The 26,830-nt window shown below is 43.6% G+C and overlaps 1 protein-coding gene across 2 annotated transcripts; it reads left to right on the top strand.

The window, feature by feature from the left end:
* Positions 1 to 570: 570 nt before the first annotated feature.
* Positions 571 to 25,187, top strand: CNGA3 (cyclic nucleotide gated channel subunit alpha 3; the record flags this gene model as incomplete). 2 transcript variants are annotated; one of them, XM_084263239.1, is made up of 8 exons in its annotated part: positions 571 to 671; positions 9,050 to 9,166; positions 12,390 to 12,569; positions 14,015 to 14,068; positions 17,625 to 17,744; positions 19,954 to 20,061; positions 21,004 to 21,110; positions 23,782 to 25,187. In XM_084263239.1, 8 exons carry the CDS (start codon positions 571 to 573, stop codon positions 25,185 to 25,187), a joined length of 2,193 nt encoding a protein of 730 aa, XP_084119365.1. The 2 variants fall into 2 exon arrangements, with proteins under 2 accessions (XP_084119365.1, XP_084119366.1); XM_084263240.1 differs by lacking the exons at positions 14,015 to 14,068; positions 17,625 to 17,744.
* Positions 25,188 to 26,830: the final 1,643 nt, after the last annotated feature.

Genomic DNA, 26,830 nt, shown 5'->3' with positions numbered 1-26,830 from the left:
ACAGAATTAATGCATGGTATATATTAAGCTGAGGGACACGTTTAATTATCTGCCTACTTCACAAGCCTTTTCAGAATAAGAAACTTCATTTCAAAAGAGATAAAATTAGCAACTTAAAGGGGAATGGGTTGTCCTAGCACGTGAGCATCACCCAGCTCCTTTTGGTTGGCTTTCTAACAGTAACCTCCTTTGACTGAGGTTGTATATGCAGTTTCACAGCGGTTAGAGGTATGACAGCGTAGGCATATAGAAAGCCCAGAGACTGAAAAGATTAGAGTGTCGTGTAACCTTATTCTTTGGTCATGACACTGTTACACTTTTCCTAGCACTTTTTCCTGCCTACTGCAAGTAAATCAAGGAGCAGGTATCATACTGCACATGTTAACATCACTGGCTTGTCTTCAGATGCTTGAGTTTGCTTCTTTGAAAATAATTTGCATCATTGTAAGAAACTTTGGAAGTCCTGAGCACGTTTCTTCTGCAGCCTTCACAACATGGGTTTTTTTGTTGGTGTTTCTTTTCTTTTCTTCCCGTTTCAGCTGCCATTTAGATGTTGATATGTAAAGCAAAATGGCAAAAATCAACACCCAGCACTCCTACCCTGGTATGCACAGACTGTCTGTCAGAACTGCCGATGAAGATATCGAAAGGCTTGGCAATGGCTGCATCAGGTAATGTAATTCCTTTCATCACAGTCAGGAGGACGGGTCGCTGCAGGACTTGTGGCACTGCTCTGGCTCTGCATTATGGGAATGTTCTAGCATGGTATCGTTGACCCAGCACGTTTAACTGACTTAACAATGTATATCCAAAGCACAGAAGAGAAAGCAAGAGTCATGGCTTGCAGTTTTGGAACCAGAACCTGTATTGCCTCAGGAATAAAGCCCGTTTTACATCACTGGGAACTACACCAGGTCAATAAGGAGAAACCTCTTTCTTCTGTCTCCACACAGCTAGCAGGGTCTGTGCTTCCCACCGTCTGTGGGTTTTGGAAAAAAGAGGGGTCCTCTCAGCTCCATATATGAAAAGCCTTGGGAAGTTGTTTGTGGTTTGTTGGGGTTTTTTTAAGTGGTCTTTGCAAATTGCCCAGTCCCTGTGATAGGCAACATCTGTGGAGTATGAAGAATATTGGCATTTTTATACTGGTTTTCAGGGCCTTGCACTGTACAGTGGAACTCTTAACACATTTTTTTATATTCACCTTTCTCTGTTTTGATAGTTTTAAAGCATCTGTTTAAAATGTGCCAGTGAGCTTGCACTCTATTTCACCCAGTACCAGTCAATTGTCTCTGCTGGGCCTGCAGGAAAGTGTCTGATGACCCACAGCACCTGTACAGGCTGGGAAAAGTGTTCTGCTTTTGGCTTGTTATGGTCACCCACCGTGTAGTGGGTTGGCAGTGGCTGGAGGCCAGGTGCCCACCAAAGCTGCCCTATCACACTCCTCCTGCCCTGGTTTCAGCAGGGATAGAGTTAGGGTTTTTTTCTTGCAGCTAGTGCAGTGCTGTGTTTTGGATTTAGGATGACAACAGTGCTGATAACACTGTTTTAGTTGTTGCTGAGCAGTCAAGGACTTTGCAGCTTCTCATGCTCCCCTGCTAATGAGAAGGTGGGGCACACCCTAGAAGCTGGGAGGGGACACAGCAAGGGCAGGTGACCCAGATTGGCCAAAATGATATTCAATACCATATGATGTCATATTCCATTTACAATGGAGGGGTGGGCTGAGGTGCTGGGCAGCAGCTGGGGTGTCTTGTGCAGCGTAGACCAGGTTGATGGCCTGCCTGCCGATGGGAAGTGGTGAATTAATTCCTTGTTCTGCTTTGCTTGTGCATGTGGGCTGAAAAGGTGGGCATTTTGGGGGGTTTTATGCAGCAGCTTGGGGGTGCAGGGGGATGTCATGCAGCAATGACTTTGGGTGGAGAGAAATTGTGCCAATCATCACTTGTTTTGTATATATATTATTAATATATATTACTATTGTTGTCTTCTTTTTTTGTGTGTGCTCTATTAAACTGTTTTTATCTCAACCCACGAGTCCTGTCACTCTTAAGATTCTCTCCCTCATCCTGCTCAGGGGCAAATGAGTGAACAGCAGCGTGGGCTTAATTACAGGCCGGGGCTAAACCACACCACCTCCTTATGTGCACAGGGGAGAGAAAATGTAACCAAAGGCTTGTGGGTTGAGCTAAGAGCAGGGAGAGATCCTGCACCAATTAACGTCATATACAAAACAGACTTAGAAAAAAATGCATCTAATTTATTACCCAATCAAAACAGAGAAGAGCAATGAGAAATAAACCCAAGTCTTAAAACACCTCCCTCCACCCCTCCCTTCTTTCTGGGCTCAACTTCACTCTTGAATTCTCTACTTCCACCCTGACAGCAGCACAGAGGTTGGGGAATGGGAGTTGGAGTCAGTTTATCATGTGTTGTCTCTGTGTCTCCTTCCTCCTCAGGGGGAGACTCCTCACACTCTTCCCCTGCTCCAGTGTGGGGTCCCACCCATGGGGGACAGTCCTCCATGAATTTTTCTAACGTGAGTCCTTCCCATGGGCTTCAGCCCTTCAACAATTGCTCCAGTCTCTTCCATGGGTTGCAGACCTTCAGGCCCAGACTGCTCCAGCATGGCCCCCCCATGGGGTCACAAATTCCCTCAGCAAACCTGCTCTGCTGCAGGGGCATCTCCCTCCACAGGTCCTGCCAGAAGATTGCTCCAGCATGGGCTTCCCACCAGGTCACAGCTTCCTTCAGGTGTCTCCACCTGTTTCACTGTGGGGTTTCCATAGGCTGCAGGTGGAATCTCTGCTGCTTAACATCTTCCACGGGCTGCAGGGGGATGAACCGCTTCACCATGGTCTTCTCCAGGGGCTGCAGGGGAATCTCTGCTCTGGCACCTGGAGCACCTCTTCCCCCTCCTGCTCCACTGACCTCAGTGTCTACAAAGTTTATCACATCTTATCACTCCTGTCTCTGACTGCAGAAGCTCCTGCTCCATTCTTTTTTCTTTTTTCTTTTTTTCCCCTTCTTAGTTATGTTTTCCCAGAAGCGCTGACGTGCCACCAGCATCGCCAGTGGGCCCGGCCTTGGTCAGTGGTGAACCTGACTTAGAGCCATCTGGCATTGGCTCCATCAGCCTTGGGGAAGCTTCTAGCAGCTTCTTGCAGAAGCCACCCCTGTAGCTCTTCCCCCCTGCTTGCCATGCAAACCCAACACACACCTCACTATGCAGACCTTGTCAGGTTGTCTCTTGCTGTCCAAATGTGTACCCAGACTGCAGCACTCAAAATCCCGCTGGGCTGGTAGGACAGCCAGTGTTAGGATAATTTTGGCTTGCATGCCCCCAGCATATATTATTATGCATATATTATTATATTATTTCACCGTCCTGTTTGGTCTTTTTTTGTTTCTTTCTGCTTTGCTTACAGGTGACATAGGTGTACCTATGCTAGTGAAAACGGAGCTGCTTGTGTTCTGGCTTGCTTAATTTTGGAGACCCCGTGGTCCCTTAGGGACGTTTCAAGACCCATGTCCCTTTGTCTCCATTTACACTGATATCTCAGAAACAGTGAGAACACAGACTGAAATGAGCCTCTTCCTTTCCCTTTTCTTAAATGTCCTTTTTGTAGAGGATATCAGTGATTGGCAGCTCATAGAATGGAATTACTGGCAGGGATGTGAAAGTGTGGTTATAAAGGTTTAAATGTAGAATTAAATCACTGCAGTCATCTGCAGTTCCAGACATAATGACTTGCTTATGACAGATGGAGGGACTGAAACATGAATTTCACTTTATCAAGATGATGATGGTCTTGAAGAGCCATTTATTTAAAAGAAAGTTTGCTGTTATCAGCATTAATTACAGGAGTTGATAGATAAGTAAAAAGATACACTCTTAATCTGTAAAAGAGATCTCATGTTTGAGGTTTTTGGATTGCTGAGGCGTTTGCAAGTTAAGTATAGACCATACCTTTGTAATAACGTTCAAATAATTCTGATACATTTTTTCTAAAATTCAGATTTGGTTTGGAATATGCCTGTACCAAAAGATAGATCCCATCCAAAATTCTGGCCCTTTCTTATCTTGTAGCAAAATAAACAACTGCAGACATTGGAAATCCCCCAGGTTTTTTGGAGTAGCAGCATTTCTCCTTTGCCTTTTTCTCCCTCTACTTCTTGTTGGCTGTAGTTCAACAACGCGATTAAGCACATGACTTAGCTGTCCATAAAGTCAGTGGGTGTTAAATTTATGCTTACTGCTAAGGATGTCCTTAAGTGCCTTTCTGCTGAGGAATGAAGTATTATCAAGGAACAGCATTTCTGAAACAGTTAACAGAAAGCTGCTGGTGATCTTAAAACTTCTTCTCTGTGATGCTGGAGCAGGTGGTTCATGTGCCCATGTTCTTAGAGTGTAGTGTGCTATAAAGTTGGTCCATTTTTTTGAAACTAAAAATCAACAAAACAAAAAATAACAAATGAATCTTCATTTTTAAAATCCAGCCTCTGTACAGAAACAGCTCAAAGAGGAGAGGCAGAACCTTAGCTTACAGGCACAGTCTGGCTATCTCAGAGTAGGAAGCTCTGCCTTGTAGACATCTGGATTTCAGCATCTTTACATGAGTAGGTGCAGTCATCAGTGGAGATGTAGTCAGTACCAACAGTGGCACCTAGGGAATTGTTCAGCTTACCCTACAGATGTATAGCTCTTCAGGCTCATTTGGCTGTGTTGGTTATGTGAGGTATTTAGTTGCCTAAAATAGGCATCTAAAGCTATTTGAGATACCACGAAGCATTTATTTGGGCTAGTGGATATGAGGTAAGACCTGTGTGCTCTGGAGAGAGGTCAGATAAAGTATTTTGAGGTATTCCAAATGGTACTAGGTTACAATATTTAGGCAACTGAATTAAGTCCTAGGATGGCAATTAACTATAATAGGAATTTAGGTACTCAGCTTATATTAGACACCCTAATTTAGATCACTGCCATCTGGAGACAAACCCCACCCTGGAAGTCTAGCTCATAGTCCTTATTCAAAAGGGCTTCAGCAATTCCTGTTTCACTGATCAGAACTTCAAAACAGTTACTACTAAATGAAAACTCTGGGTTATTTGCATGCATTTTAGGTGAAAATGGTCTGTTAGGGATTGCTTGGAGATCTTTGTGTGCAAATTTAGAGCCAAATTAAGTCAAAGCAAGGGACAGGTGCAGATGAGGTGCTGATGTAAATCTCCTTCCCAGAGTTTACTCGGCCAGGTATCTCAACAGCATGGGAATAAATGGGCCTTTGGGGAACTGGAGAGGCAGGGAGTAGAAACCCCAGTGTTACTGAGATAAAGGGACATTGCTACCCCCATTGAAATAAAATGTTTTTCAGCATAACCCGAGGGAGCAGAGTCATCTGCTGACATTTCTGCTTTGTAACCTCCCCTCTGTTTCCTGGCACACTGCATATTCTCTTCTCATGTTCATTTCAGACTGTCTCACACCCTTGGATACTAATGGCAGGGGTTACGTTTTTGCTGCAAATACCAAACAAGCTTCTGGAGTTCAAATGGGAATGAGTCTGACTTTGTAAAATTGAAGTAAGAACTATGCCATGTGCGCTGAAGGTGTTACATCAAAAGCTCTATCTGTAACTCTCCCTCTGCATCTGTATAAAGCCAGCTGACAGATAAAGCCTCTTGCCTTATCTGAACAGGGTTGAGGAAAGTCAGGAATGAGCATATGAGTTTTATGGTAGGGACTTACAATAAGGACTTATAATAACGGAAGGAAGACTTGATTTTATATTTACTTTTTGATTTGCATTTGTGTGAATGATTTTGATTTTCCCAAATTGTCTACACCTTACAACTTTTTTGTAGGGTAAACCTGAATTTATTTACAAATTGTTATATTTAGTTATAACATAAACCTGCTTATCTGAACTCCTAATGCACGCAAAGAATAATCAGATAATTGTTTTTTTTTTAAAGTCAAGCAGATTTCAAAATATCATGAGTTGGGATCATAATTAAACCCCTTTGATACCAGCAGTTGAGTCTGAGAGTTTTTGCCTTTTTTATTTTCCTACAGCATACAAACTTTCAGTGAGGGTGTCTGATCACTTATTGGTAAGAATCTAACCAGAGAGTAAGTTACATAAATTGGAACTTTTAGTTGGTTTTCGTGGTACTCTGGGTCAGATTGGAAGGTGTTCAGATCAGGTCACATTAAGCATGCTGTTTCCTTTCACCTAGGTTAAAACATTTCTTCAACACCCATCTGGCTCCAGACATTGAGAGCCGTACCCTGGGTTAGAAACTGGGTGGTAGAGGGTGCTCTGTAGCTGCTGCTAGCAAGGGGTGAGACAGTACAAAATATAATGAGTCTGTGTAGGGACAGAGGAGCACAGCTTTCCTCACTGCTGAGGATCATGGAGGTGAGGATCAGGCACACGGAGCACTTGACAGATGATGCACTTAGCAAGTATGACTCTGTGCCAGTGAGCAGAGCTGGTAGGACAGCGTCGCTTTTCAAACCTAATCTAGCTCATTTAGAGCTCGCCCAGCTCTCTCTGCACTATTCTGCTGTGCCTTCCTAGGCATTTGCTCAAAATAAAGCTGAGCTCTTTGTTCTTCGCCTTTTAATTACTGTCAGCAGGTGCCTGAGTGCAGCAGCATCAGTAATAAAGGCAACTGGGACTGAAAAAAGTTAATGGAAAAGAAGGCTAGTTAAGGGATTGTGCATTCTGGACAGCAGTTTTCAACTCCTGCTTGGCTCTTGCTGATAAACCAGCACACTTGTACCAAAAGAGAACATTGTACTTCAGTCTGCCTGGAGAGGCTGATAAAATTGAAGCAGATTTTCTGAGACTTCAGAAGGAATCTGACTGGCCTGATTTCCTGCACCTGGCCTCTCTGTGGAGTTTTCTTAGACTGATAAAGCATGCCCTCTGGTATTCTTTTTTCTTTTTTTTTTGTTTTTAATTTGACATTTTAATCTAAGTTTACTTTGTTTTCTGCAGTATTAATGACTACTTTATTTTGTGACCCAATATTTAATCACGTATATTTAGAGCAAATGCTTCAACTTCATGGACAGTCACTAAAAGCAGTTGAGTTAGTGAAGCTTAGCGAGATACTCCTCGTCAGGGTCACTGATTGACCACAAATGTCTAATCCACTGAATGTGAAATAGAAAATACTGGATTAAGCCTCCACAAAAGGCTATATGTTTCTGCAAAATGGAATTGTTTTTGTCATAGCTGAATTGTGACACTTTAAAATTTTCTAAGAACTCCCACCGTCTTTTAAAAATGTGTTTTCAGGACTCGAAAATAGTAATATCTTGTAATTAATAACTGAATTAGCAGTATTAGAATTTATTGCTGTCTAAGATCACACAAAATAAATATTTTCCTGTAGAAAGAATTAGAAGGAATTAAAACCAGCCATAGCAGTGCAGTCTAAAAGACTGTCTAGTTCAATATCCTTTCTCCAACAGGGCTGCAGGCAGATGCTTCAGGAAAAAGAAAAAAAAGTGGGCAAACTGCAAGTATCTGCAGTGTGCTCTCTCAGCACCAAGCTTAGGAGACTTCTTGAGCTGACTGCAGGCTCAGTGCCTCTGGTAACCTGTCAGGGATTTCTGTTCCATGGGTTTGTTCATTCTTCCCTTGAAACCATGTTAACTTTGACATCCACAATATTCTCAGCACCCACAATATAAACTAGGTTATAAAAGGTTGTTGGGTTTTGTTGTTTTTTGGGGTTTTTGTTTAATATTAATCTGTTGGTGTGTTCTTATCAGAAGAGAGGAAGCAAACAGTTGAGAGAATTGTGGGAATGGCAGGGCCTATCTTTTTAAGCATGGCTCTTTATCTACAAATAATAAAGTTCTGTCAGCATCCCAGCTGAGAATAAACAAAAAATCAGGTTCTTGATTCTCCTTTTGTGAGCATGCAAAGTGCTGTTGCCGGTTTATCATTATAGTGAAGTGTTTTCCTGGCCATACAGATCAAAAATCATGTAAGAGCTAAGAGCTGTTGCATGCATTGCAAAGGGGGGCAAAAAGTGATCCTTAATGGGGATGACAAAGGCTTGTAAAAGTGAGTATTAAAGAGTGAAAACCACAGAAAAAGTCCTAAGAGTTTTATAAAAAAAATGCAGACTGAGCCCGGGTAAAGTCCAGGTTCTGGTGAAGCCAATTTCAAAGCTCAGTACAGAAAGATGAGGCTAAAATTTCCTCTGTTTTTCTCAAATACTAATAATTTTGGTGCTAATAAGTGGATTTAGGATTATGGGAACCCATGGGAGTTGGCAGACGCTGCACGTAGTTTAACGCTGCAGCCTGTATCTGCAGTTGTGTCCAGCTGGGCTGCTGCAGTGCTCTCCGTGGGCCTGAGGTGCCTCACCTCATCGCTGCCAGAGCAGCCCTGCAGGTCGGTAGCCGGTTCTGCGGCGCAATGGGTGAAGCTTCAGTTACGATGGGAGCAGCAACAGGTGGCAACAGGCTGCTGAGAGCAGCAGAGATGCAGCACAGGGCTAACCACTGGAAAATCACCATTCTTCTTTCCAGTCCAAGCATAAAAAACATCTTTTTGTGAAAGCAAAAAGATGCAGATTTGCTTTTGAGTCATAAAAAAAGGTAGACATTTCACACTCTTAAACCCAGGTGACGTCTACAGGAACAACACTGAATAGCGCAGTGGGCGGTCACTTTATCCTTCATCCTCACCTGAGGTCGAAGTCCATGTTGAAGAAAAGCTGCTGATGCCTCACAGGAGGTGTTAGAGTAGGAAACATGCTTCCCATAATTGCCTATCTGCACATCAGGGTTGTAGCAGCTTCTGAGCATGCTGGAACATATGGCAGAGCCGCCACTGACTTCATCTCCTGTTGGATGGCTCCACAAAAGTAGGAATATAGGCTTAGCTCTATGTTTACCAGATATATGTCATATTACTAGGAAGAACGTAATTTGCTGCGTTGTTTTCTGATGTGGAAATAATCAGATGGCAGGAAGTCTGCTGGAGGCTCTATGGAATTTAAAAAAATAGATTTTCTTTTCCAGAACCCATTCAGTGTGTGAGGATGCATCTTCAGAACTGCAGAGAGTCATTTCTGTGGAGGGAAGACATCTGTCTGAATCCCAGACGAGCTCGTTCACAGGCAGGGGAGCAATGGCAAGGTAACGTGCTCACAAATACTATGTCCAGTATTGTTTAACTTGCTGAAAGAGACTGAACACAATTTGGAGGCAAAGTAAGAAGAACCACCACTTTCCAAAGAAAAATGGATGGAGGCTGGCTGAAGAAAAGTAACCAAAGCTGCTTTTGACCTTGATTCTGAACTCATTGCTTACTCATCCTAATAAAAACCTTAGTGGAATCCTGGAGATGCTGAATGAGCTCACACAAATTCTTTTGAATAAAAAAAATGAACTCTATTTACACAATCAGATCTGAAAGTATATTGAATGCTGAGGAAATGCATGAAGTGAGGTCAGACTGTAAAGTAAATGGATAAACATTTGGTTCTGTCTGATAACTGCTGCTGTGTTTGTTTCCTATCAAGTAAGACATAATGATTGTTCCCTTCTCTTAGCTGGCTCTGGCAGGGGAGATGACACAGGCCCTTGTGCTGGGAGTGCAAAAGTTCCTCTCTGTTTTTAGAATCCAGTTATTTTTAATAATGGATTGGGAGTCTTACTCAGCAACATTTAAATCGACCACTTGCTTATGTCATTTACTTTTACCAGTATGTAAACATAAACCTGGAGTTCCAAAAACTGAGGGTGTCTTCTTTAAATATTTCCAGCTGAGACTACAGAGCTCTGTCTTCAGGTGCCATTGCTACACACAATACAGACTGTACTCAGCTTAAGCATAGTGTATTTCAAAGAGAAAATGAAATTAGTAGAGTCATTTAATGAGTGTTTACATTTCAGCCTTTTGGATAGTGAAGAATAAGCTTGTATTTCCCTGTTTGGTTGTCATATAGTGACACCACTGCATGTAGATTACAAAGTCTGCAAGAAGTTAGGGCCACAAGGATGATCAGAGGGCTGGAGTACCTCTCCTGTGAAGACAGGCTGAGAGAGTTGTGCTTGTTCAGCCTGGAGAAGAGAAGGCTTGGGGGAGACCTTATAGCAGTCTTCCAGTACCTGAAGGGGACCTGTAGGAAAGCTAGGGAAGCACTGTTTGCATGGGCATGTGGTAATAGGACAAGGAGCAATGGTTTTAAACTAGAGCAGGGTAGGTTTAGATTAGACATTAGGAAGAAGTTCTTCACTATGAGGGTGGAGAGACACTGGAACAAGTCACCCAGAGAGGTGGTGCAGGCCCCATCCCTGGAGACATTCACAGTCAGGCTTGATGGAGCTCTCAGCAACCTGATTTAATTTATGGTGTCCCTGCTTACTGCAGGGGGTTGGACTAGATGGCCTTTAAAGGTCCTTTCCAACCTAACACCTTCTATGATTCATTCTAAGTTGGGTTTAGGTGGAAAACAATTATTCATAGGGGTGTGTTTTGTGTAGACATAAAGCATGTGAATACACAAACTAATATTGAGACATTCCTTTTGAATTTATATTTAATTATTATACAAGCTAATAACAAAATAATTGCTATTTAATTATTATCTAAACTAACATTGAGAAATTCTTTTGTTTATATTGTTCTGTACCCTTTTTGAGGACAGTTTGAATTTCACACATGTAGCTAGAGTTACTTATGCTCTGAATATACAGGGAAGCCTGTGATGGAAACATGCATTCTTAGCAACTTAAATAATGCTTACATCAAGTGCCTCTTGAATGCCAGCAAGGACCTAAGACAACAGCATCTGATGGACTTCACTGAGTATCTTACTTTGAGATACAAAGGACAAAAAAAGTGAAAATAATACAACATGACAGAAATCAGAAACATTCTGGGGTTTTATTCAAATAGAGAGGCTCTCAATCTTACTTGGTAATATCTGTTTGCTCCTTAACTAATGGGTCTCATCAAAATGCTTTATAGTCTAATGTAACTAGGAACATTCATATTAGTTTTCCATATTACTCCTTACGTGAAAGCTGACTTCTGCTCAGGCAAAGAGAAAATTTCAGTAGTTTACTCTTACACAGCATTTTTTTTTAATAGAGTGAAGAATGTATTAAATAATCTCAGGCTTTTATGTAGAACTTTGCTTTCCTTTTGTGTTCTTGCTAGGCTTTGAATTCTCTAAATTGTTGGAAATTGCAGATGATTTATCTGATGCTATCTTGGTGCAGTCCTAAAGAACTAAAAGTATCTTTTTCTAATTTTTGGTATGTGATAGCATTCCTGGCTTTTTTGCCCTTTTTATTTCAGTGTAACAACCTGGGAAAGACCTACAGGGAGGTGTAGTTAGGCCCTTGAGACCTGCAATCAAGGAGACAGATGTACTTTACCACAAGATTTAAATTGTTCATATACACCTCTCTCTTTGTGGATTCTGAGCATATACAATACTAGCTGATACAGGGAGAATGTAAAAGAGCTTTCCTTGAGTAGCCCGAGGTCTCTATAAGAAGTGTTGGTCAGGATTTCATTATGCTGTTTTCAAGGCTAAAGTTTGGGAAGCCTGAATGAATACTACTTTTGCCTGAACTAGACTGCTGATAGGAAATAATAGCACACCATGTGTGGGTAATAAATAAAAGCAGTTTTATAGATTTCAGTCTGTGTTATTTTCAGTTTTTCAGAAGCATGTTTCCTTTTGACCTTTGACCGAAGAGTATTCGTAATATGAACCAGTGGGTAGAGAAAAGGATACATAATGATACAATGATAAAATAATTACGTTGTCATGATTTTTTGCTGATCTCATTTCAGTGCTGTGCTAGAAATTTAGGATGAGGAAATAGGGGTTCCTATGCAGTGAGCAGATTTATATTTGATAGGCAATTAATATGTCTGCAGACAGACTTTTAAATTACAGGGAAAGTGGCTGAATTTTTATCCTTCCTTATTTCAAAGTGCATTGTCCCTCACCAACTATTTAGCTTTGTTTTCTCTGTATCAGCCCTCGAGCCTGTGATCCCATGACTATTTTTTATTTCCTAATTCTGTGGGTCCAGAATTCCCCTGTTGTCACATAATGTCAGAAATTTGTCAGAAGTCAACTGCCCTACCCCAGCCACTTGGTAAGAATACTCTTCTGTTGCCCCTGTGGTGCTGGTGCAGTGGACTGGGAACTGATGTGTGAGATGGTTTCCTGGTCCACTGCAAAGAGTGGTGCCTAAAATGGTGGGAAGTGACCAGGTTCACAGAGTTAATCCATCAGGAGAAAAATTCTTCTGGGTTATTGCTTGTGGGGAGTTGGTCTAAGCCATCTGATGTTCCTGTCTGCTTCAGTCCATGCTGTGTGTCTGTTCCACGCAGGCTATCGCGATTCGTCGTCTCTGTGAGGTCCTGGGCCACCAGACATTTGCACCACGAAGACCAAAGACCTGACTCTTTCTTAGAGCGGTTCCAAGGGCCAGAGCTCATCGAGGTGTCCAGCAGGCAGAGTAACATCCGCTCCTTGCTGGGTATCCGTGAGCGGCCGGGGGGAGTAAACAGGTAAGAAGAGGTGCTTATGCTTTAAAGCAAGACGACTGAGGTTATGGTATTTTCTTGGTGATTAGGATGTAAGTTTTATTTTAAGAAGAGGGTAAGAAGCTTAGTGTGGGAGATGAACAGAGTCTTTAAAGCTGCCGAGGAATCTTGGCGTAACTGAGGTGTTAGGGCTTTCAGCAGACTTTCTCTTTCCTGCTCAAACACACTGAGGCAAAGATCTGGAAGTAAAGGATTTGGATCGTGCTGCAGAATGGTTTCTCACAACTGGAATTTCATCATGTGCTACCTGCACAACCTGATGTTGCAAAACTCCTCTCTACTGAGGACGAACGGAATCTCTACTTCAAGAACCTGGGATGTTGCAGGTTGTGGCTTTTCAGGTCATTAACGTTACGCACGTTGTCTGCGAGCGTGAGGAAACTCCTTGGGCAGAGTGTGCCATTGCTTTGTTGCACCTCCTCAGGAGTACAGCTGCTGACATTACAGAAGGCTTCTGGTGGACGGATGAGAAAATCTTTCTGCTGCTGACATAGCATGTATTTCTTAATGTATTTATAAAGTAATAATAATACTTCAACAAGTCAAAAGACTGTAAACGCATAAAGGTTCCTCTGGCAAGCATCTGTGGTTTTATTGGAAAAAGCTTAATGTAAGACATTAATGTAATGCCTTCCATTGCCCACGATTGAGTATGTGTAGGTAAGCAAGTAATAAATTGATTTGTTTCAAAATCTCAGCTAGCAATTCAGGTTACAGAAAGAGGCTTTGAAGGGCTGCACGTGACACAGGTTTCCAGGACAGCCGTGTTATCTTCAATCGACCCACTCCTTAGAAATTCATCTCAAAAGCATATTTTGATTAATCAGCCAGACTGTTGTCTGATTTTTCAGGCATCTGGATCAGTAACAACTGCAGATTTGAAGTAATTAGAGAGTACAGCATTGATCATGGGCCAACAAACCTCTATATAAGGCTATTAGAGATGAATTCGGGAGTATCCATCCTTGCCTTCTCAGTTTTGCACTGTTGCCACATAACAGTAATACCCAGTTGTTCTATCATGAGGGCTTAATTCTGCTTGTTACTTATCCACCAGCCTTGGCACTGCATCTGTGAAGAAGGCTTGAAAGGATTGAAGAAAGCTTAAAATAGTAGCCCAATGAGTACAGGGCTAAAAATAGCGAGATGCATGTTGCCATGGACTAATACACCCGAGAACCAGCTTCAGACATCAGATGTGGCCACAAACACCTGTGCTAAGCACATGGCAAAAAGAAACTGGTGCCTTGAAATAGGTACACAAAGGGGCTTATTGCTGCAGTCTAAAGTTGACCTTCCTAATCTTCTCAGAGGCCTGGGTGAGCAGCTAGTAAGTCAGCCTGTCATGTTGGTAAACACGTGTATGAAATAACATCGGTCTTTACGCTCTCTTATTTGACTCGTGGCAGCCACTGGCCCTTGGCCAAGTTTAATGTCAACTATAGCAACAACACCAATGAAGAGTAAGTACTGAGAACTTCCAAACGCTTTTCCACTTTTAGCTCCTTCTTGTTTTCCCTTTCCAGCCTAGTAACATCTGTAGTATAGACTCCTCAGCTCTTCCTAAGCCTTTCCTAAGAATATAGTTTAATTATGAAATGAAACCCACCCACCCTAGTTTTCTTAGCATGAAAAGCATTCTTCTTGCTCCCTGTGAACTTCTTTTTGCCTGAAATTACCCCTAGCTCTCGAGGAGTGAATTTGATTAAGCATTTAGTCCCTACCTGCTCTAGCTCAGCTGGCTGATTTTACTGCATTGCCAAGTGATTTATTAAGTCTTTGTTTTTTCAAATGAGATGCACCTATTAATTTTCTAATAGTGATTTTCCCCTTTTAACACACTAGTCCCTTTCTGCAAATCGAGTGCCCCAGAAATTGCAGGTTGTCAAATGAGAGGTGGATACCGATCAGGGTACCATGAAAAGACTCATGTGTGCAATTGAAATGAAAACTTAACTGTGTTTTTAAAATGTACGTGTCAGTTCAGCAGACACTGTTGGTGTAGATGTGGAGAGAGTGACAGGCAACATAATAAGGCTTGCATTGCAAGAGAAGCTCTGACAGAAACTGTTCTTTGGAGTCTACTTTATATATTTGACAAGATATTTCAGCGTGTTACACCAAAGAGGAATCTCTTGGAAAGGTGAAGAGCTCGTGTAATTTAAAGTCACTCCATACCAATGTTTGTTGCATGTCTTTGACCATAGCTGGGATGGATCTGTTCTGTAGCACCCAGCAGCAGACCTGTTCTCACATATGATGACAGATAATTTTTTTCATTGCTTTCCAGATGAAAACAAACAAACAAACAAACAAAAAATCAGGACAGTTTCTGATTATGCCAGAAATAGTTTTAGGAAACTCTTGGGTTTTTTCTGCAAGTAATTCCATCACAGACTGGCTCAAACTGTACATTTTAAATGATGCTGCAAACCCTTTGTGCACATGCCTGAACAAGAAGTCTTCCTGCTCCTGAACCAACTTTTTGGTTTGGTTTGCCTAACTTTTATGAAAAAGGAAAATCAGTGTGCAGTGAACAGTGACAGAGATGTGCAGAGTTTTCTTTAGATTGCTATAAAAAAAAGGGTGAAAAGCCTGGAGCCTAGCCTGCTAGTCAGGGCCCAAAGGACTGATTAGGGTGGAAATACTGCTTTCTCACTCTGTTTCTGACAATGACTCACGTACCTTGGGCAAAACTTTCAACTTTTCAATGTTTCATTATTTGTAAGTGAAGACAACACCTGTCTGTCTACCTGCCTGACAGCCTGAAACATAGCTTGATTTGCAAAGTACTTGACTGATGGGAAATGCAAATATTTGACTCATTCAAAGACTATGGTGGTGTTTTTGTAGGGGCTGATGAGGACACAATTTCTAAGTCTGAAGATGCCTGCTTCTTTTAATGTGCTGCAAACACACAGTGGGTGCCACTGTGTTGATGTGAAAGGGGACAGGCACAAGCAAGTTGTTTATTAGTTACTCAGTAGCACTGGTAAGGAAAAAAAATAGATGCAGGTCCTTTTGGAGCTTTGGCATTTTCATTGTGTTAAAGACCTAAAAGTGCCTGCCCTTGGGGGACTAAGTGACTTACACTGCCTGACTACAAGTAGATGGGAGAATGGTAAGTTGGGAGTTGCCACAATAGAGAGCTGAAGAGAGGTCACAGAAATGGCAAAACTGTACTGATACCTGTAGTTGGCAGATGAGTTTGGAGGACATAGCCCCTCCCCTCCCCCCCAAAAAAAGAAGTATTGGCATTAGAAGCCATGTGAAATAATGTTGTGGGTGTTTTTCTCTTTTTTTTTTAAAACAAAAAATTGGAGGAGCTTGGAATTGTCAAAATATTCCTTCCAAAGTTCACCACCACTGAGACTTTTTGATTGATTCTCTGTCTCAACCTACTTTTCCCTGCATGACAATACCCACAAATGCCCAGTGGCCTTACCCTTTGAAAATGATGTTCACTCCTTATTTTTCCTTTCTGGTAAGAACACCAGGCATTTGAAGCATTGAGGAGCTATGTTAATGCTACCAATAGCAACTGTGACCAGGCATCATCCATAGTAATGTGCTGCTGTCGTTGAACTTTGTCCCTCCCAGTGCAAGGGGGGAATCAGGCCTGATCTTGGCAGTTCAGAGCAGAACATGAAGCTTCCATGGGAGCAGGAGTCCATAGCTTTCATCTAAACTACACCTTATGTTATGTTCATATATGCATTATCCACAGACACTGTAGTGTCAGGAACAGGCTTTTCTGTCTAACCAACAGGGACACCTTCTCCTCTAAGGAATAAAGAAACTTATTCCTTATTAAACAGGGAGATCTGAGATGATGGATTTTCTGCTCGTGCAAAGGGGTGCAGTTCCTTAGCTTACATGATTCTTGACCAATTAACAATTCTTACACAAATTAACATACCTCAGGATTAAGAATGGGGGATCCCATCTTTACATCTGGCTTATCTAAAGGCTGTGCATACCTTAAGACTATGAAAATCCATGTCTGGACTAAAATCTTGCAGCTTGGGGCTATGCTGGATACTATGGCAATATAGAATATCATTATGTTAAATGGTCCATATTTTAGTTTCTTGCATTAAAAGCAATTAATAAGCACTGGGAAAATCATCATTCCATTAAGTCTAGGAAACATTCCCATTGATTTTAGGAAGGATGGAACTTCATGCTTAATGCTCAGCCTTTGAATGCTGGGGCAAAAGAATACAGGCAAGGCAACCTGGGCATGGCTTCTCTGACCAGACATAGACACCCACATCTGAACTAGGCAACACATTCTTCCCTTGCAGTTAATGGAAAGAAAAAATGCTCTTAGGGCACAAATCAGATCTTCACTGTAGAGATCTAAAATACGTCAGCTATGTCATGTTGACTCTAAAGTGGTTATAAAATGACCACTATGCAATTAAATAAGACACACCTCTTTTCTCTACATTTGCTACTTTTGTTCAGCCATTGACTCTTCTCTGAGACAGTTGTTGAAGCCAGAGGTAATAGATTAATTATAGCTACATTGGTTTTAAAGAACTGTGAGAGGAAATTCAGCCTCCCTTCATTTAATTACCATTAGAGGTTCAGACAGTGAGTGTGAGCATTTGGATATGCAGAGAATGTTGACATTTTGTTAAGCCATTTCAAGTTTTATTATTATCATTTGATAGATTTCTTTTTGAATGCTCAAGTTCCTAAAGAATGAAAGAAGTGGGAAGCTGTTAATTAAAATCAGCCCAGTAGGCTGATGTCTGACAAGGTCAAGCAGGCATGGGTGACTAATGCACAGAATCAGCCAGCTGGTTATTTGATGTGATGGTGTGATGGTGTCAGCTTGAAAGGCCTCAACCTTTAAACCCTTTTTACCAGTTGGGTGAATGGTTCCACTGAAACCCTGTCCTGCTCTGTCTGGAGCCCAGCCTAGTTCCCTGTACCTCCACATCCACCCTCTCCCCAGACTGCTAGAATGTATACTGGTGTTACCGCTAAGCCTTACGTTATGTTGCACAGCAAAAAGGAAGAAAAGAAAGAGGTTAAAGAGGAGAAAAAAGAGGAAAAGAAAGAGGAAAAGAAGGAAGAAAAGAAAGAGGAAAAGAAAGATGACAAAAAAGATGATAAAAAAAAAGAAGAGTAAGTATAAAGAGTGAATGTGTGCTTGTGACACACCTCCTACACCCCAAAACGTTATATGGCGTTTCATCTTACTACTTCCATGACAGTGGTCATTCTGTAGGCTGCAGAATGTTAACCTGCCAAATCTTTAACACATTTTCCCCTTTAGAAATGTGTGACTGCTCAGTGAACTTGTTGCATCTGTAAGACCCTTGTTTAGACCTGTCACAAACAGCTGGCTGGGTCAGAAGGGGGAATTCGGCTACCTCTGGTCACTTTGATTTGCTCTTGAAGATCACTTTTTTACTATGAGGGCATTTTAGGATGGCAGCCTAAATATACATCAGCTTCAGAGATCTGCACAGGCTTCTCCTTCTTCTTGTAGAGTCTCCATAATGTTTCGGAGCAGATCAACCCAAAGTTTGATTTGGAAAAAGAGCAAAAACCTTACATGTAGAAAATTACAGATTTATTAACAAGTTTAGTTACTACACTGACTAGCATATTTGATGATTTAGTCTGGTCTAGATCATTACTAAAGTTTGCTTCTGCTGATTAGGAAATGCTGTACTTCTGCAGCAAACTGAGATCATGGGAATACTTCTGACAGATATGATGCCTGCTCTCACTTTGTTTTCCCAAAGCTGACCCAAATGTACTACAATTTAGCATCAACAGCCATTAAAAATAACGATGATAGCAGATAAAAAGAGAAGGAGTTTGAGTGGACCTCACAGATAAGGAGTATGTTAGAGTAGCACACTGAAGGTCTGTAAGAATTTGGAGGGTGATGTGTGCTGTGTAGGCACGGGGACATGTAGTTAGAATTTGTTTCCAGGTGGAGTTTGCTTGATCTCAAGATCTTGACTTTCTTAATCAAAGCTTTGTTTGATTGGAAAGGCTCTGTTCTCAGGATTCTCTTTCAGCTTCAGTTGCTCTGTAGTGAGAGCCTGAGCTTTGCAATAGCTTTTAAAAACATTGATAAATGTTTTCATGTCTAAAAGGCAGTGCACACTGTCTTATGAAAACCTTATTGCATCATCACTAATTTTGAGGCAGTGACCAGTTTTTTAGAAGAAATGGCTTAAAGCCAGTGGTGAAGATGGCAAAGTAAATACTTCTTAGATTAAAAACTCTTCCTTTACTAACATTATCATCTGGACATTCAGCTGGCTGCAGGGATAAATTCCAGAAATACACACAAATATGACATAAAGTAACATTGGGTTTTAATATATTTACATTCTTAGAGATTAGGAGAGGCACACAAATAGATATCCAAGCACTGCCTGGTCACACAGCCCCCATGCTATTATACAGCTCACAGGTCACACTACCATGTGGTGCTGTTGGAACAACTCATGCAGCTGTGGGCCTCACAACACACTGTTAAGTACCTCCTCGGGTTACATACAACATGCCTAATCGCTGTCGGTGCCGTGTCAGTCTTCCTCGTGCTGGGGAAGGGCGCTTCCCTACACCCTCACACCCTACCTGTGCCGTTAGCTGTGCTGTTCCTTACAGCTTCTTTAAATTCCAGGCCTGCCCTCTCCTTTAAGCATCTTCCCTTGGTGCGAGGCCTGGGCAGCCAGGACTGTGAGCGCGTGACAGTTGCGTATACGTAATAATACATGTCTCCGTTCCTGTCCAACACTGCCTGTGTGTGTGGGCACACAGACATGCATTGGAATACACACGTGTTTTACTTGTTTAAATGCATGCTCATGCAGTCATTTCCACAACAGGAGTTCACAGAACTGTAGGGGTTGGAAGGGACCTCGAGACATCATCGAGTCCAACCCCCCTGCCAAAGCAGGTTCCTTAGGACAGAGCTGCCAAAAACCTCATAATTAATCTGCAAAGGAAGGTTCTTTCTCTAGCAGTGGGCCCTAGCATTCTAGCTGGAATGGCAATAAGAAACACTTAACGTTTTACCTTTGTTTCAGTAGGCAGACAGGCTGTGGTTTTCAGCCTGGATGATGTGAACATCTGTATTTTTCTTTCCACTCTTGCTTACTTTTTCCAAAGTTGTGTCAAGGAAAGAAGCAAAGGGTGTCAGGTGGGATGAAGCTAATAGATGGTATCTCACCTGCAGCTGCCTGCACAGGTCCTTTCTCTTCTTAGGCAGCTGGGAATTCCTCATGAGATGAGCAGTCTCCAGAAGAGGGAGATCCAGCAGGTCACTTGGTTACATTTCCAGTGTAAATCTGCACATTTTACTTTCCAGGAAGAAAAAAGAGATCTTTGTGATAGATCCTTCAAGCAATATTTACTACAACTGGCTGACTGTAATCGCAGCACCCGTGTTCTATAACTGGTGTATGCTCGTCTGCAGGTACCGTTTTATGTTGATAAATAATTTTAGGGTTTGGATTTAGTGTCTCACTGTGTTTCCTATGCAAACCATCCCCTCATCTCCCTGCAGTGGTTTTTTTGGGGTGGCTTACCAAGAAGATTTGGAGTCCGCATACCGTTATGGGCATATGATAGCCATACCCCTACGGGTATATTATACATAACCCTGGGAATAGACAGCCAATATTTCTTCTTTTCCATCTTCTTGTCTAAGCCCGGCCTGTTGTTAATGCTCATGAGCATCCTCGGGAGCGCTGGCGGTGGCCTTTGTGTGCCACCTGCTGGCTAGCTGCAGAGGTGGGCCTTGTCCACCCTGGGCCCCGAAACCACTGGTGGAGACCGGTCCCTTCCAGTCCCCCAGGAGAGAGTGGGGAGGTCGGGGTGTGGGCAGCATCGGGTCGGTTTTAGGTAACGTGCACCTATAGCTGTGTGAAAGGCAGGAAGAGTTTACTCGAGTATTTGTTTTCCCTTGGAAAATGTGGACATCAGTTGGAGTCCAAGTAATGGAGCGCTGTGGGAATGGTGCCCTTAGTCTGTGTCGGGTGGTGGGGGGAGATGGGGATGGCTTGTCATTCAGAAACAAACCTTGTATTTGGGAGTTACCTTAGTGGAGATATGGATCCCACAAAATCTGATACTTGCCTAATTGTGGGGATACGTGTCTTCCTCCCTAAGTGCACTTGCGTGGTGTGTATGGGGGGGGGTGTGTGTGTGTCCCTGGCCCAAGCACCTTCACATCCTGCAGGATCCTAGTGTCTGTTCAGACACAGCTCTAGTGTGCAGATGTCCAGGCACCAGACACGCTGCCTGTAACGTTTCAGTGCCAGCAGTGTGCCCTGGCGTGCTGCTGTGACACACGCTGCCAACACTCCGCTTCTGCGCTTGGGGTAACTTAGATTGTTTCTGCTCTTTGTTCCTTCAGAGCCTGCTTTGATGAGCTACAAATGGACCATATTAAACTATGGCTGTTCCTGGATTATGGCTCTGATATCATCTATATTCTTGACATGTTTGTCAGATTCAGAACAGGTGAGTCTTTCTGGGGTTTTACAGCGTTTTCAGTTACAGCAGGGACACAGAGGCTGGAAATGGACCTTCCCTCCCCACCATGGGGTCTGATATGGATTCCAGCCTTAGAGGGATAGCTCTTTTAAACTTAACAAGGCCTTGGTACAGCAATGACAGACAGTGATCTGTGACACTAACTTGCTAGAGTAGCCCGTGTCATACTTTGGTGCATGCACCTTGGTCAGTGCCAACTAGCACTCTGTCAGGCACAGCTGGAAGGACAGCAGAGATTGGGTGTTGTTCATAGTGCCATGTTTAGGGGGTGCTGGGAAAACTTACATGTGAATAGAAGCTGTCCAGGTAGCTGCTCTCAGGGCCAGAAAGCATTTCCTGGCTTGTTCTATTTACTAGTATGGATGCAGCCCCAAAAAGTCCCTTGAAAGGGGCCAGAGTCACGCTGATCATTATGGAAAAGAGAATTCAGAGAATTCTTTTAATTCATTTATTTATTTTTTAAATCATGCTGACAGCTTGACATTAGTTATGCTTGTGACAAGTTGTAAGCATGGTTACAAGACAAAGGCTAAAATTGCTGGGAAGCACAGGACTCATGCCAAGCCAGTTTCTTAAACTTAGTAAATATACCTTGTTCAACAAGAGAGTCTATTTCAGATAGCAGCCCCAGTCACCAGACTGAATTTGACAGAATTTCCATGGGCTTCCCCGATAATGATTGTATGGCTATCAGAGCATGGCTAGAAGGTTGGCTTTGCAGGCCTGGAGTGGAGCTGCCGCCTCAGTGCGCGGGTCTGCTGCAGGTTCAGGCGCTCAGATAAGGAAGTTGCTTCTTTCAGGTGTTGAAATTTTTGTCAACTCTCTTAACAATCCCTCTTGGCTCTGCCTGTGTCTGATGCTTTTTCCTCCAAGTCCACAAGGTCCACCTGCCCTGAGGACAGAGGTCCTAGAACCCTTTGGGGGAAACACGGTGACTCCCGGCTGCTTAGGGGTAAAGACTGGGTTTGAACTGGGGTCTAGGTAAGCCCCGCAACTACCGTGATCCACATCAGCTTCTCCGGGGTGCATCCTTGCCTAGCTGCAGGGCCAGCGGGTTGTGTTTCGTGTACTCCATGTTTTGATGCTTTCAAAAGGTTTTAGTAAAGGAGTTCAGTTCTGTGAGGGGACAGAAAAGAGCTGGGGGCCTTTTATTGCCCCTCAGGGGGAAAGGTGTTTTCAAAGTTACTAATAACTGTGAAATTCCTCTGTCTGGCCAACTTTTCTGATTAGTTGCATGACTGTTAATAAGAGCATATTTGACCAGCTTTAAAATCAGTTTTGTGGGAGTTCACACATGCACAGCACAGGAACTACTTCCACTTGCAGTCACCATCAGTTCGCAGCTCCTTGAAGGCAGAAGCACGCGTGTGCACGAGGCAGCTGTAGGGAATCACTGAATCTCCTGTGTTGGAAAAGACCCTTAAGAGCCAGCCACAGCCTAACCCTGCCTAGCACACCTCTAGACCCTGCCCTCAAGCACTTCATCCACACACCTTTTAAATACCCCCAGGGATGGTGACTCCACCACCTCCCTGGGCAGCCTGTTCCAATGCCTGACAGGCCTTTTGGTGTGCACATGTTGCAGAACCCGGGCCAGCTTCCTCTTCCTCAGCAGATGCTACCCTGAGAGAGCCACAGATTGCTGAGGGATTAGGGAAGGGCGATAATCCCTGATACACAGGGGATGTTCTGCTTTTCTCTCAGTGGACTTCTACTCCCAACTGGCCTGGCAGGCAGGGTTATTGGCTGTTCCCTGCAGAACATCACCACCACCTTGAGCTTTCAGAGGTCTGTTGCGGCACCACAGCCGTGCTGCTCAGGCAGGCTGGCTGGGAGAGCTCGTACACTGATGCAGTTTGCCTCACAGCCTTGAACCTTGCACTTTGTGTCTTCCTGTTTGTCTTTTTCTTTAAATCTAATATTTCCAGAGTCTTGTGAATGAAGAAATACCGAGGTGCAAATCCTGCTTAGCAGCTCTCTCACTAGGAACACACAAAAAAAATACAAACCATTTTCCCCAGATGAAAAGGAAAATCCTGCCAGCTTTAACGTGGGTCACAAGAGGAAAAGCATGGCTGGGGGGAAGAGAACACTGGATTTCTTTATCCCAAGGGTATCCGTGTTGTTTGGAAAAAAAATTTTCCAGCAATCCACTACACCTACTTATTTATTCTGAACACCCCACTCTGATTTTATACACAATTGCTTAACACTTGCTTGACTTTAGCTATGACTCATGCCAATGGTTCGTGAAAAATGAGACATTTGAATCTCCTCTTGGTTTTTGCAAAGATACCTCAAAAAAAAAAAAAGGAAAAAAAAAAAGAAAAAGAAAAGATAAAAGCTGTCCCAGAATAGGGCAGAAAACTGCAGGGAGCTCTGTGGCAAGGATAGAGTCATCACTCTTTATCATTACCTGTCAGCTTTGAAACGTTTGAAATATTTAGATTTGCAATGAAATCTTGAAATGAACTCGTGGTGTCTCAGTGTGTGAAAGGTACTGTCTGGTGGATCACATCAGCTGCCACACATTTGGAGGCTCTCAGGTGTCTGAAGTGCAAACCACTCAGTCCTGTTTGGGGGCATTTTCATTCTAACAAGTTAAAAAAAACCATGTATTTTTTATTATTCTTTGAAGGCTTCCTGGAACAAGGGTTGCTGGTTAAGGACGAGAAGAAACTACGGGACCACTATACCCAAACTCTGCAGTTCAAACTGGACGTGCTGTCCCTTCTGCCGACAGACCTGGCGTATCTGAAGTTCGGGCTGAACTACCCGGAGCTGCGGTTCAACCGCCTGCTGAGGATTTCCCGCCTGTTCGAGTTCTTTGACCGTACGGAAACCCGGACGAATTACCCAAACATGTTCCGCATCGGGAACCTGGTCCTCTACATCCTGATCATCATCCACTGGAACGCCTGCATATACTTTGCAATTTCGAAGCTCATCGGGTTTGGGACGGACTCTTGGGTCTACCCCAACGTGTCCATTCCGGAGTACGGGCGCCTGTCTAGGAAGTACATTTACAGCCTGTACTGGTCAACGCTCACGCTGACCACCATTGGGGAAACACCTCCCCCGGTGAAGGATGAGGAGTATCTTTTCGTGGTCATTGACTTCCTGGTGGGCGTGCTGATCTTCGCGACCATCGTGGGTAACGTGGGCTCCATGATTTCCAACATGAACGCCTCCAGGGCGGAGTTCCAGGCCAAAGTGGATTCCATTAAACAGTACATGCACTTCCGAAAAGTGACTAAGGATTTGGAAGCCAGGGTCATCAAGTGGTTTGATTACCTGTGGACCAACAAGAAAACAGTGGATGAGAAGGAGGTTCTCAAAAACCTGCCTGACAAGTTGAAGGCTGAAATCGCCATCAACGTCCACTTGGACACGCTGAAGAAAGTGCGTATATTCCAGGACTGTGAGGCTGGACTTCTTATTGAGCTTGTGCTGAAACTGAAGCCTACGGTCTTCAGTCCCGGGGACTACATTTGCAAAAAGGGAGACATTGGGAGAGAAATGTACATTATTAAAGAGGGGAAATTGGCTGTGGTGGCAGATGATGGCATAACCCAGTTTGTAGTCCTGAGTGATGGCAGCTACTTCGGTGAAATCAGCATCCTGAACATCAAAGGTAGCAAATCCGGCAACAGGAGGACAGCCAACATAAGGAGTATTGGTTATTCTGATTTGTTCTGCTTGTCTAAAGATGATTTAATGGAAGCCCTCACAGAGTATCCAGAAGCCAAAAAGGCTCTGGAAGAGAAAGGGCGACAAATCCTGATGAAAGACAATTTAATAGACGAGGAAGCAGCAAAAGCGGGAGCTGACCCCAAAGACTTGGAAGAAAAAGTAGGAAGACTGGAAACAGCTCTGGATACGCTGCAGACTAGGTTTGCTAGGCTCATGGCAGAATACACCTCATCTCAGCAGAAGGTGAAGCAGAGACTTGCCAGGGTAGAAAACCGAGTGAAAAAATACGGTAGCGGCACTTTATCAGTTGGAGAATCGGAGGCTGGGAAACCTGAGGAGGAGAAAAAGTAGTGATGGGGTTATTGTATCTCCTCGTTTACTGGAGAAGGTTGAAGCACGTGAAAGCCATAATGCTCTGTAAATACTTGTATGCATACACTTAGACATGATTATTTTTATATGAACTCAAGAGAATGGTTTTTAGCATTTTTAACTGAAGCAGTGTTTTCTTGTAAATAGAGCACTGTCACCTTCTCAGGGGGGAGATTTGGTCTGGCACTTGGGTACTTTTTTTGTACTGGGGGTGAGTTTCTTTCATGTTGTGCTCAGAAGGTCTGTTGTGCACGTGTAGGTCTTGGCACATTGTCTCTTCCCACGCATGTTGCATTGTACTTAGTGGAGAGGATTGAAACGGTTGGGGTTTTTTTTAAGGGCTTTAAGATTATTTATAGGGTGTGTGTTCTGCCTGGCTACCTTAGAGGCCGATGAAACGCACAGGCACACATCTGGGCTTCTCAAAAATCTTTGTTCTTCCACAGTGAAGCGTCTGCACAAGCAGCTGGCCCACAGGTAAGCAGCGGCAGGTACCTGGCCCGCGCGGTGTGACCCTGCACGCGCTTGAGATGGACGCGCCTCCGGATGCGTGGGTCTGAGTCTTTCCAATGAGCCGGGCTCTGCGTGAAGGACCGTGCTGACAGGGTGGCAGAGCTCATTCCTGGCCTCACTGGCACGGTCTGTGACAGCCTTTGCTGCTCTGAAACCCCTTCACTTAGGGAGAGAGTGGGAGATAACCACTTTGGGGGGTTTTTGTTTGTTTCAAATGCAGCCCCATTCGTGCCGGTAAAACCCTCACCTGGCAGGGAGTCCCTGCAGGCTCACCGGTGAAAGGTGGCTGTGCCGATACGGTCGCACAGGGCTGCAGGGAAAATAAAAGAGGGTCCTAGTCCAAGCAGTCCCTGTGGGTAGGATCCTGAGTGAATCCCCTCTCAGTAAGTGGGCAGTCCTGGAGGGAGGCTGCCAAGAAACTGCACGGGCAGGCAGGGACAGCCTGTTTCCCCCACCGTCCCTCCCCAGTGGGGCTTCTGCAAGGCAGGGAGAACAAGCCCTGCGTTACAAAAGTCTTTCCTGCTACTAGACCTATGTTTTCTGCCCCTTACTTCCAGCTCCTTTCACTGCTCAGTGTCAGCTTTTCTCAGAAACAGTGGTCATACTACCATTAGTTGGTGGGAACGAAGGGCACGTTTGCTGGGACCCTGATAATAGGACCTACTTGTGCTGGTCACTTTCCTACACACTGCAGAGTATTCATCTCTGCTGGCAGCCTGGCTCTGAGGTGAACACGCGGGTCTGGTCCACTCAGCCTGCTGTGACATTCAGGGCAGAAGGGTACCAGGAAGGCTTCTTGCTCTGTCACGCTGCAACATCAGGATCTGCCCTCTTGGTATCTGCCCTGCTGCTTCCAGTTTCCTTCCAGGCTTCTATCCCTCCTGCTCAGGGGATTCCTCTAATACTTTCCCACTAGGAAGATCCTAGTTCTAATGGATTTTTTTTCTGTGTGGTATTTCTGTGTTGTGTAGCTTCCCCTCTGTTACTTTTAGCCTTGAGTACCTTGTTGACTAAAGAAGAGTTTGGAGTAACAGAGGCTGTTCAGCATCCATGGTGTTGGGGCTGGATGCTCCAGCAGCATTAGGTACTACCATGGGCAGCTCTGCCTT

This window comes from Gallinula chloropus (assembly GCF_964237585.1).
Source record: "Gallinula chloropus genome assembly, chromosome: 1".
In the NCBI taxonomy this organism is placed as follows: Eukaryota; Metazoa; Chordata; class Aves; order Gruiformes; family Rallidae; genus Gallinula; species Gallinula chloropus.
The sequence above is the reverse complement of the archived record's forward strand: the minus strand, read 5'-3'. Positions and strand labels throughout refer to the sequence as shown.